This window comes from Scyliorhinus torazame, chromosome 17, assembly GCF_047496885.1.
Source record: "Scyliorhinus torazame isolate Kashiwa2021f chromosome 17, sScyTor2.1, whole genome shotgun sequence".
NCBI lineage: Eukaryota > Metazoa > Chordata > Chondrichthyes > Carcharhiniformes > Scyliorhinidae > Scyliorhinus > Scyliorhinus torazame.
The window spans coordinates 157,793,167-157,805,582 of NC_092723.1; the positions used below are offsets into that span (position 1 = coordinate 157,793,167).

At 46.8% G+C, this 12,416-nt stretch overlaps 1 protein-coding gene across 15 annotated transcripts in view; it reads right to left on the minus strand.

Annotated features, from left to right (window-relative positions):
* The window catches only part of crebbpb (CREB binding protein b), a 279,436-nt gene that overhangs the window by 89,194 nt on the left and 177,826 nt on the right, over window positions 1-12,416 (minus strand). For all 15 annotated transcript variants that reach the window (XM_072481408.1, XM_072481399.1, XM_072481406.1 and 12 more), the window contains one exon: window positions 11,711-11,829. In XM_072481408.1, the coding sequence (XP_072337509.1) occupies window positions 11,711-11,829 (119 nt within the window). The remainder of the gene's footprint in view (window positions 1-11,710; window positions 11,830-12,416) is intronic.

A 12,416-nucleotide genomic window follows, 5' to 3' on the forward strand; every position in this document is an offset into this window, starting at 1 on the left:
ATGCTAGCAAGGTGCCCCCTTAAATACACCACCCTGGGGGCAGCACGGTGATGCAGGGGTTAGCACTGCTGCCTCATGGCACCGAAGTCCTGGGTTCAATCCGTGTGGAGTTTGCATATTCTCCCCTTGTCTGTGTGGGTCTCACCCCCACAACCCAAATATGTGCAGGGTATGTGGATTGGCCTTGCTAAATTGGCCCTTAATTGGAAAATAAAAGAATTGGGTATTCTAAGTTTATAAAAAAAAGCAATACACCCTCATGGTACAGCACTGCCTTTCCCTTATTAAATGCCACCCGCTTCGCCAGTTCGGTACCAATGTCCTGGTAGATGCGCACTGTGTGCCCGTCCCAATCGATGCCCACTCCAGAACCGCTCCTTCCTCTGATAACTGTGAAATCGGATGATCACCACCACCGTGGCTCAGTCAGCTGTGGTTTCTGCCGCAAGACCCAATATGCCCTGTCCAATTCCGGAGCTGCATCCGCGCCCACCAACCGAGAGAACATTTCTATAAGATACTCGGTTGGCCTCAGGCCCTCCCTAAGCCCAGAAAGACTGAGATTCATGCGCCTCGACCGGTTCTCCAGATCGTCCACTTTGGCCGTCAGGCCCTTATTCCTACCCGACTTGAGAAGCATCGAAGCTTCCAACGAGGCAAGCTGATCTTTGTGCCTCAACAAGGCCTCCTCCATGCCCTTCAGCTTCTTTACAACTTTGGCAGTCTTGCCCAGCTGCTCCCATATCAGGTCTAATGCCTCCTCAATGGTGGCTATAAACAACTCTTTATTCTTCTTTCCTTGTCACTCAAATTGGTTATCCATCTGCCTGCTGAACTTCTCCAACTTCTGCGCCATCACCCCAGCCAATGTTTCTAGTGTGATGGGTGTGGCTGCCTCCGCAACTTTTCTCCCCCAGAGTCTGTTGTTGGGCTCCCAACTAGGGCTTTCTTTCCCGTAAGCCTTTTTCAAAGAAGCTTTTGATATTCCTCTATAAACTTTTCTGAACTCTACACCAATATACTGGGTTAGAACCCAAAACCTTCGAAAAAAAACAGGCAAAAAGGATCAAAATACCAGGACCTTGGCAGGAGCCACAAATTGTGTGACCTGCTTTCACATGCCGTCACTGGAAATCCTTCACATCATGCTCTTTCAAGTTAGGGTCTTCTCTCAGTACTGAACTAATGCCATCCTTAATTACAAGCAAGTGGATGGGGCCAGCCTGATTTAAATAATTTTCTGTTATGCTATTTAAAAAGCATTAAATATTCTCCAACATCCCTCAAGATGTTTATATTCGAATTAGATGGCTTGGTCCCCGATCTCAGACTCTAGGCATCGGCAAACTGACTAAAGTTTGTAATGGCTGTGTCAAATTAAGTTGGGAAATAATTTCTAGGAGTGAAGCTGATTCTTATTCCATTATGTACTGTGACAGAATGAAAGTTAATATCATTCTAAATATAAGGGGCGGCAAGGTGGCGCAGTAGTTAGCACTGCAGTCTCACAGCGCCGAGGACCAGGGGAGATCCTGACCCCAGATCACTGTCCGTATGAAGTTTGCACATCCTCACCCCCACAACCCAAAGATGTGCAGGGTAGGTGATTGGCCACACTAAATTGCCCCTTAATTGGAAAAAAATTATTGGGAACTCTTAAATTTATTTGAAAAAAAATATCATACTAAATATTAATTTTGTTCGCATTCTCTTCCTTTTGTTGGCATGCGACTCATGTTCACTGATCTAGGTCTCTGCTTATTCCACCATCTTAAGCATGAAGTTTTTATTGCAAGCATATTATTGGAACCGTAGCTGGTTTTGTTTGTCTTGATGCATAATTGATTTCATTACAAACACTTTTAATCAACTGCATCACTTTGATCCTCATTGTCATGTAATGTGAAGGCAAGCAAAATTAATTGCTATTTAATATCTCACAGCTGCAAAACTGAACATGTTTCAATAGCCTTTCCTCAAAAAAAGCTGTGTTTATCCCAAAAGCTACTGCTGTGAAGGCACTGCTCATTAAAATTTGTGGAGGGCACGCCTATCAGGTTTTAAATATCAAGCACTCAGTTTTAAGTTTAGGTCCCTTGACTGGACCATCAAATTATATATAACATACTGTGTTAAGGGTCAGTGCAACAAAGAAACAGAAAATTAAAGAAATACAACAGATTTGTTGGCATCTGGAAAGCGAAAGACAGATCAACCAATCTTCCACCTAAATCATTAACCCTTTTTCCTTTTCTCAGGTGTTGACAAACCGGTCATATTTTTAAAATTCAGGTTTCCATCATGCCCAGTTCTATTTTTAATCGCCATTTGTGATCAGAATTGTTGGTTTCTACAATAACATGGAACTAAAATGTGTGTATTTGTGTGCTAACTCGTGACATTTAATTTGGCAAATTTTTTTCCCCAAGTTGCAAGATAGTGGTACAGGAATGGAGTCATGTATTTTAAGTACTAAAAGGTTATGAGTGTGAGGAGAGGTTTGGTGTTTTATTCACTCTGAAACCATGGCATCTCAGGATGATGAACAAAAGCACAATCAATTTTGCTCACCCATTGTTGTTTTGTTCCCAATACTCTGTAAAGTAGGAAAAGTTGCAAATATATCCTTCATAAAGTGGTCTCATCAGGCAGCGATGCACTGCAATTAGTTATATATTACCACTTGTGGATGACTGTAAACCACTGATCCGGTCAGCTTCATGAGTGGAGATATCTTAACACATCGCTACCTTGCAATACCCTACTGATGTATCACACACAAAAGCAAACGGGATATTCAATGAGACATTTTTTAAAATGAGGAATCCAGGGGAGTTTTTTTTTTAATGTGCTATTTGTAATTTGGATTCAGGAGTAAACTTTCAAACATCATCATTTTGTCCATAACTGCCTATTTGATTTTGTTATTCAAAGAAGTTATCTTACCAACTATACAAGAGAATAAATGTTTTAAGATAATTAATTCTGAATTAGTCTCACTTGGATCAACAAACTTACTACAATTTACAACTCTTGCACAAAACAGGAGGTGTGGTTAACAAAGTTGCAATTTGCTGATATCAAATTGATCTGCGGCTATAAGAAAAAGTAGAGGATTTTCATTTTCTCAGACAAACCACTAAACCACTAGTTTCCTCGAGCACAAAGGAACATGAAACTGACACTGTTTGATTTAGTAATATTTTGCCAAATCCAGACAGCCTCTATTATTAAGACTGAAGGATAATGAAACATAAACCTCTATGTTCTCGTGGACGAATCGCTGTTGCATACATTCACCAGGAAAGACCAATTATACACTGCTCCCAGTATATCTTAGGTGGAAGCATAGCAGCTGAGGTTAGATGATTGTATGTGTTTAATGCAAAGGAAAGGTCACATTTATTTGGGGGAAAAAAAGCAGACTACTTTATTTCCCCAACTTTTATAAATTTAGTTAGCACAAGCAAACGTCCATTGGATTCACAAATAAAATTATGTACAGAAGCAATTAACTCCATATTACATATATTTGTATCATAAAATGTTTTTTTTTTAATAAACATTTTATTGAGGTATTTTTGGTATTGTAACAACATAAACAATGTACATAAAACTATAAACATAGTGCAAAAGCCATCTCCCTTCCTTACAGGTCCCACCTTTATTAACCCCCCCCCGATGATTAATTTTCCGCGAAGAAGTCGATGAACGGTTGCCACCTCCGGGCGAACCCTAACAGTGACCCTCTCAAGGCGAACTTGATTTTCTCCAAACAGAGAAAGCTAGCCATGTCCAATAGCCAGGTCTCAGACTTCGGGGGCTGAATCCCTCCAAGCTAGTAGTATCCGTCTCCGGGCTACCAGGGAAGGCTAGAACGTCTGCCTCTTTCTCCTCCTGGATTCCCAGGTCTTCCAACTCCCCCGAAAATCGTCACCTCTGGACTCTCTGCCACCCTTGTTTTTAACACCGTGGACATGACATCTGCAAACCCCTGCCAAAATCCCCCCAAGCTTCGGACATGTCCAGAACATGTGGAGATGGTTCGCTGGTTCTCCCGCACATTTTGCACACCTGTCTTCCACCCCAAAGAATCTGCTCATCCGGGCCACTGTCATGTGAGCCCGATGAACGACCTTGAATTGTATCAGGCTGAGCCTGGCACATGTTGCAGGCGCGTTGACTCTACTCAACGCGTCCACCCATAGACCATCCTCTATCTCTCCTCCCAGCTCCTCCTCCCACTTACGCTTCAGCTCCTCGGGCTGCGTCTCTCTTGACCCCAGAAGTTCATTGTAAATGTCAGAGACGCTCCCTTCTCCTACCCACCCTCTGGAAACTACCCTGTCCTGAATCCCCCTTAGCGGTAGGAGCGGGAAGGTTGAGACCTGTTTACGTAACAAGTCCCGCACCTGCAGATACCCAAATTTGTTTCCCCTCGCCAACCCAAATTTCTCCTCCAGTGCCCTCATACTCGGAAAGCTCCCCTCTATAAACATGTCCCCCATCCTCTCAATCCCTGCTCTCCGCCATATCCGGAACCCCCCATCCATACTTCCCGGGGCAAGCCGGTGATTATTACAGATTGGGGACCAGACCGATGCTCCCTCTGCTCCCATATTTCTCCTCCATTGCCCCCAGACTCTCAGGGCCGCCACCACGGGACTGGTGCAGTACCATGCCGGTGGGAACGGCAGAGGCGCAGTTACCAACGCCCCCAGACTGGTGCCCTTGCATGAGGCCGCCTCCATACGCTCCCATGCCCACTTCCTGATCATGACTATGTTCGCCGCCCAGTAATAGTTACTAAAATTTGGCAGTGCCAACCTGCCCTCTCCCTGACTCTGCTCAAGCATTACCTTCCTTACTCGCGGGATCTTGCCTGCCAAACAAAGCCAGTGATCACTTTGTTGACCCGTTTAAACAAGGACCGCGGGATAAAGATGGGGGACACTGAAATATAAACAGGAATCTCGGGAGGACCGTCACCTTCACTGTCTGCACCCTCCCAGCCAGTGACAACAGAAGCGCGTCCCATCTCCGAAAATCGTCCTTCATTTGGTCTACTAGTCGGGCCAGATTTAATTTATGCAGCCGGTCCCATTCCCACCCCACTTGAATGCCTAGGTACCGAAAGCTTCCCCCTACTAATCTAAACGGCAGCTCCCCCAATCGCCTCTCCTGTCCCCTTGCCTGGACCGCAAACATTCACTTTTCCCCATATTTAGCTTATACCCCAAAAACCAGCCAAATCCCCCTAGAATCCTCATGATTTCTTCCATGCCCTCTATTAGGTCCGATATATACAGAAACAGGTCGTCAGCATAGAACGAGGCTCTGTGCTCCACCCTCCCCCCCGGAACCAGCCTCTTGAGGCTCTCAAGAGCAATTGCCAATGTCTCTATAGCTAGTGTGAACAACAGTGCAGTCTAAAATAGGCCGATGTTGTCCTATTCGCCCGTATGCTTGCCACAGGAGTCTGATACAGCAACCTGACCCAGTCAATAAAGCCCCGCCCAAATCTGAACCGTCCCAGTACCTCCCACAGATAATCCCATTCTACCCGATCAAAAGCCTTTTCTTCATCCATTGCGATCACTACCTCCACCTCCCTACCTTCTGGGGGCATCATGATCACATTTAAGAACCTTCTTACATTGGCCACCAACTGCCGACCCTTAACAAACCCCGTCTGGTCCTCCCCAATAACATCCGGAACACAATCCTCAATCCTGGAGGACAACATTTTGGCCAGCAATTTGGCATCCACGTTCAACAGGGATATCGGCCTGTAGGACCCACACAGCTCCGGGTTCTTGAACAGCTTCAGAATCAGCGAAATTGAGGCTTGTGACATCGTCGGGGGTAGCACCCCTCTTTCTTTGCCTCATTGAACATCCTCATCAACAAAGGCCCCAATATTCCAGAGAACATTTTATTAAACTCCACTGGGTACCCATCCGGCCCCGACGTTTCACCCGACTGCATGGCCTTCAGACCCTCCACTATCTCTTCCAACCCGATCGGGGCCCCCAGCCATTCTACCAGCTCCCCGTCCACCTTTGGAAAATTCAGCCCCTCCAAGAAGTGCCTCATCCCCTCCAACCCTGTAGGGGGTTCTGACCTGTAGAGCCTACTGTAGAAATCCCTAAACGCCTTATTCACCCCTGCTAAATCTCCAACCAGGTTCCCATCTCCGTCATTTACTTTCCCTATCTCCCTGGCTGCCTCCCTCTTTCTAAGCTGCTGTGCAAGCATTCTGCTGGCCTTCTCTCCATGCTCATAGATCACCCCCCTCGCCTTTCACAGCTGCTCCACCGCCTCCTTGTGGTTAACAAGCCGAACTCCGCCTGTAGCCTCCGCCGTTCCTTTAAAGGCCTGCCTCTGGGGTCTCCGCATACCTCCTATCGATCTGTAGTATCTCCTTTACCAGTCGGTCCGTCTCTGCCCTGTCCACCTTCTCCCTGTGGGCCCGTATAGAGATCAGCTCCCCACCGCCCACAGTGCTTTCCAGACCACCGCTGCTGAAATTTCCCCCGTGTCGTTGACCTGCAGGTAGCTCTGAATACATTTCCTCAGCCGCTTGCACACCCCTTCGTCAGCCAAAAGTCCCACATCTAACCTCCATTGCGGGCGCTGGTTACTGTCTTTACTAACCTGCAGGTCAACCCAGCGTGGAGCACGGTCTGAGATTGTGATCGCCGAGTACCCCGTATCCACCACCCCTGCCAGTAAGGCCCTGCTCAAAATAAAGAAATCAATCCGGGAGTACACTTTATGCACGTGTGAGTAGAAGGAGGCTCCTTCACCCTCAGCTGCCCAAATCTCCATGGATCCTCCACACCCCCCCCCCCCCCCCCCCCCATCTGCTCCATGAACCCTTTTAGTTCCTTTGCCACTGCTGGCACCCTGCCCGTTTTCAAGCTTGACCGGTCCAAGCCAGGGTCAATAACTGTATTGAAGTCCCCTCCCATGACCAACCTGTGCGAGTCCAGGTCCGGTATCTTCCCCAGCATCCTCTTTATAAATTCCACATCATCCCAATTTGGCGCCTACACATTTACGAATACCACCTGCACCTCCTCCAGTTTCCCACTGACCATAATGTACCGACCTCCTACATCCGAGACTATTCTACCCGCTTCAAACACCACCCGCTTATTGATCAGGATCGCGACCCCTCTAGTCTTGGAGTCTAGTCCCGAGTGAAAGACCCGACTGACCTGGCCTTTCCTCAATCTAATCTGGTCAGTTACTCTAAGGTGCGTCTCCTGCAACATTACCATGTCCGCCTTCAGTCCCCTAAGATTCGCGAACACACGTGCCCGCTTGACCGGCCCATTTAACCCTTGAACATTCCAGGTGATCAGCCTAGTTGGGGGGGGCTCATTGCCCACCCCTTCGCCGATCAGCCATCCCCTGTTTTGCCCACCTCCAGCCCATGCTCCGTGCCTCCACCGGTCTGCCCCCAGGCAGCCTCTGCCCCCAACCTCCTCTCTGTCCCTTAGCCCTAGTCCCTCCCTCGTCAGCAGAACATTTACCCCCCTCCCCCCCTAGTAACACTCTGTAACCCAACCCCTTTAATAAACCAAACATATGCGCCCCCCCCACTGCGCTTCTGCGAGCTAGCCCGCACTGCTAGCTTGGTAGCGCCCATCTCTGGTGCAGGATAGTCTCCCACCTATTGTTCCCTCCCCACCCGCCCCCTCCTACTCATACAAACATATTCCCAACATCAAACAATCCCCACACAATTGCCCGACAGAAAAACTCCAAGATCTAAACAAGCACACCTCCAGCCTCCGACAGTGCAAATGAAAACCTTAACTCACTCAGCTCTACCGCTGGTTCCAAATCAATGCAAAAGGCATTACAAACAGCTTCCACAAAACAAAAAACTTTTTCTTTTTTTTTATAAACAGAAACAGAAAAAAAAAAACAAGAACGTTGCAGCAAAGTTCAAAAGTTCTCAGTCCACCACCAGTCCTTTCCTCGAAGTCCAGCGAGTCCTTAGGCGCATCAAAATAAAAGTACTGTTCCTCGTGCATGACTCAGAGACGGGCCGGACTTCACCTTTTTCTTAAAAAGGATCGACCTAATCTGGTTGAAGCCTGCTCTTCTCCTGGCCACCTTTACACTCAGGTCTTGGTAGATCCGCAGGATACTGTTGTCCCATTTACAGCTCCGTGTCTGCTTGGCCCACTGTAGAATGCGTTCCTTATCCAAGTACCTGTGGAATCTCACCACATTGCCCTCGGGGCGGTCTCCCATTCGCGGCTTCCTTGCCAGCGCTCTGTGAGCCCTGTCCACCTCCAAGGGCCGGGAGAATGTCCCCTCCCCCAGCATCTATGTATGCCCCAGCGTCCGCTCCTTCGGACCCTCCAGGAGCCCAACGACTCTCAAGTTCTGCCAGCGAGGCCTATCCTCTAGGTCCTCCACCTTCTCCAGGAGCCTTTTCTGCTTGTCTCTCAGCAGCCCCACCTCCAACTCCACCGCAGTTTGTTGTTCCTCCTGCTCAGCCAGCGTCTTCTCTACTTTCTGGATCGCCCGATCTTGGGCGTCCAATTAAGCTCCAGCCGCTCAATTGACTCTTTTGTCGGGTCCAAGCTATCCCGTTTCTGCTTAGCAAAGCCTTCCTGAATATCTTGCATCAGCTGCTCCATTGACTGCTGGGTCAACAAACCAGAGGTCCGGTCCTCCACCATGCTGTCTCCTGCTGCAGCTTCAGCCCAAGCCTTCTCTGTCTTCCTGTTGCTGCCTTTACGAGCACTTCTAGTCCTTCTCTCCATGCACCGATGTGGGAATTCAGTACACAACTGCCGCTGTCGTCAGTTTTACAATTCAAGTCCGGTAGAAAATCGGGGAAAAGGTCCAAAAGTCCGACCAGAGCGGGAGCCACCAAATGTGCGACTTACTCCTTCATAGCCGCCACCGGAAGTCCTGTATCATAAAATGTTGCACAATCATCTGCACTGCATACAACAGAAATAGAATGTCAGTTCTTTGAAAAGCTCCGTACAATGTTATTTTTTGCAATTTATGCTGCAAAATGGAGTATTGAAATTTTAGATCCCAGCCACAGTCATCTTTGAAGAGATGTGCATTCCTTCTTCTTAGGCAGTTCCTTGGGACTGATAATGATTTTCTTCCACTCCAACGTTCTAGGTTCTGAGGTGACCAAAAAGTCCAATTCTGGATTCACACACAGTCACAGGTGGAGCAGGTAGTGTTTGATGAGGCGAGTGGATTGGATGCTCAGATTTTGGTAAGCTCCTTCCACTGTTTGCACGTGTACTTCACCTAGGCCTGTTGGGAGATGTTCAAAATGGTTGGCACCTTCTCCTCAGTTTGGCTAGTTTTGAGCAAGAGATTCCCACAAATTGGTGGGTTATTGTATTTCTCAGGGAGGCTTTGAGGGTACCCCTGAAATAATTCCTCTGTCTTTCTGGTAACTGTTTGGAGTAAAGAGCTTGTGTTGGGCATGTGGATGTTGTGGCCCACCCAATTTATCTGATTAACCATAACCAGTGCCTTGGTACTGGGTATATAGGCCCGAGAGAGGACATGGATATTGAAGTGCCTATCCTGCCAATGAATTTGCAGGATTTTGCAGGGGCATCGCTGGTGAAATATCTCCAGCGATTTAAGGTATCTGCTGTAAATTGTCCACTTCTCTGATGCATACAGAAGGGTAGGTATCGCTGCAGCCCTGTAGACCATGAGCTTTGCGCCATGTTTATGGTCCTTTATAAAACACCCTTTTCCTGAGATGGCTGGCACAGCAATTATTTTAAAAATAAATAAATTTAAAGTGCCCAATTCATTTTTTCCAATTAAGGGGCAATTTAGTGTGGCCAATCCACCTACCCTGCACATCTTTGGGTTGTGGGGGCGAAACCCACATACACGGGGAGAATGTGCAAACTCCACACAGACAGTGACCCAGAGCCTGGAACGAATCTGGGACCTCGTGCTGTGAGGCAGCAGTTCTAACCACTGTGCCACCCTGCACGGCAGTCAATGATGATTTTCATCTTGGATGTCTGCCCTTGCTGAGATTAGGCTCCCAAGCTATGAGAAATGATCAATGTTGTCCAATGGTTCGCCATGGATCTTGATAGTCAGGGCGGCTGTGTTATGCAGCAGGAACAGGCTGGTACACAATCTTTGTCTTTTGGAAAATTAGTCCAAGGCCCAATGTTTCATACACCTCAATGAACACATTGACAATAGTTTGGAGCTTGGCCTCTTCAGTGTTCGCCTACTCAAGTGTTATTATTATTACTGAAGCGTTGTCAGCATACTGCAGCTTGATGACAACAGCTTGATGACAGAGATTGGGGTGATCTTGGGTCGGGAATGGAGGTGCGATGACAGATTTATCTGACCCCAGTTTGCACTCGTATTGAATTTGTGACAGATCCGTTGGCAAGGATCATGGCTTGCATGCCATCTTACAGCAGGTAGCGAATTGTGACCAATTTCTGCGGGCAGCCAAATTTGAGGAGGATGATCGATAGCCCATTCTCTTGAGTCAAAGTCCTTTGTGAGAACAAAGTCGGCCATAAATAGGGGTGCTGCTGTTCTCTGCATTTTTCTTGGACGTGTCATGTTGTGAAGATCATGCCCACTGTGCCTCTTGCTGTCTGAAATCTGCATTGTGGTTCTAGTAGGAGCCCTTCAGCCAAGGAGAGAAGGTGATTGAGAGGGCTCTTGCAATGACCTTCCCTGTTGCGGACAGCAAATATACCCATAGTTACCGCCATTGATCTTGTCTCCTTTTTTGAAGATGGCATCTACTACAGCTTCTCGGGGGATCCCCTGGCATGCTCTCCTCCTTCTAGATGAGGGACGTGGAGAACAAATCAAGTCTATTTTTTGGCTTACTCAAAACACCAAGCTTCTGAACATGAATGGAGTGCCAAAAGAATGTTCACAGAATATTATCACCGACTGAGCAGCTATGCAGAAGTCAGTAGAGATTGCTATCAGTGAATCCTACCAATTCATTTAGCCTGAATCCACGAGGAATGAAGTGATAAAGTTTGGTTGCCATAAAGTTGAAGTTTGATGAAAATCCATCACTTTAATTGTGTTTTGTGGGATGTTGTCATGTTGCTGGGCCAATAAGGTTTAATTTGCGTGAAAAGAAAAAACAACCTTGCATTTATATAGCATCTTACCATGTCTTTAAAACACCTCAAAGCGCTTTAAAACAAATAAATCACTTTTGAATTGTGGTCCCATTATGCGGGCAAATGCAGCAGCCAAAAGTGAGGCTCACAACTAACAACTTAGTCAATGATCAGTTAATCTACTATGTGTGGCTTGGAGGGACAGATACTGGCCATGAGGCTGGGATACTGTCCTGCTCTTATCAGTGCCATGGGATCCTGTCTACCTGTGCTTGCAAACATGGCTTTAGTTTATCAACTCACCTGAAAGACAGCACCTCCGGCAGTGCAGCACTTCGTCAGAATTGCACTAAATGTCACCTTAGATTATGGATTTGAAGGTGAGAATGCCACCGATTGTGCCAGGCTAATACATCAGGTTTACTTATTTTAACACAGGAAACCCATGACTGTTACAAAAAGCATTCAATAATTCAAAATATGGTTTAAATTTCATTCAGCGAAAGCTGTCCTTATTTACTTTTCCAGTTGCACAGAGTAGCATAGTTAATTAGTATTTAGCTGCCAGTACTTACAGGAATTCCTAAAAGTGAAGGATCCACAGGTTGCCGGAATGGCAATGATTCTGGGTCCTGACGGTACAATGCTTCAAGTGTGGGCATAAGAGCTTGCCGTAGTTCCTCTGGTTTGAAAACTATCAGGAAACAATAGAAAATGACATGAGCTTACCAACAAATTATACCCTGTTTCAGAGACAGTCACTTTGTCTAACCACTAAAACTACGGCACATTGCAGCTCTAATGTAGTTAATTATGCTTTAACGAAAAGGTTGCAGTAGCTTCTAACATTATACATCACATCAGAAGTGACAAAATTAGATGATATCAACTAAATAAACACTTGCCACAGGTTTTAACTGCTATTTAGAATAGGAATACCTATAAAGTTCAGATATTGTAAAACAATGTAAAGCTTCACAAAGCTGGGTGGCACATTAGTTAGCACTGCTGCATCAGCGCCAGGGACCCAGGTTCAATTATGGACTTGGGTGGCTGTCTGGGTGGAGTTTGCATGTTTCCCCCAGTGTCTGTGTGGGTTTCCTCAGAGTGCTCTGGTTTCCTCCCACATTGCCACTTAGTGTCCAAAGAAGCGCAGGTTAGGTGGATAGGTTATGGGGATCGGGCAGGGAAGTGGGCCTAGGTAGAGTGCTCTTTCAGAGGATTGGTGCAGACTTGATGGGGCGAATTGCCTCCTTCTGCACTGTTGGGATTCTATGGAAA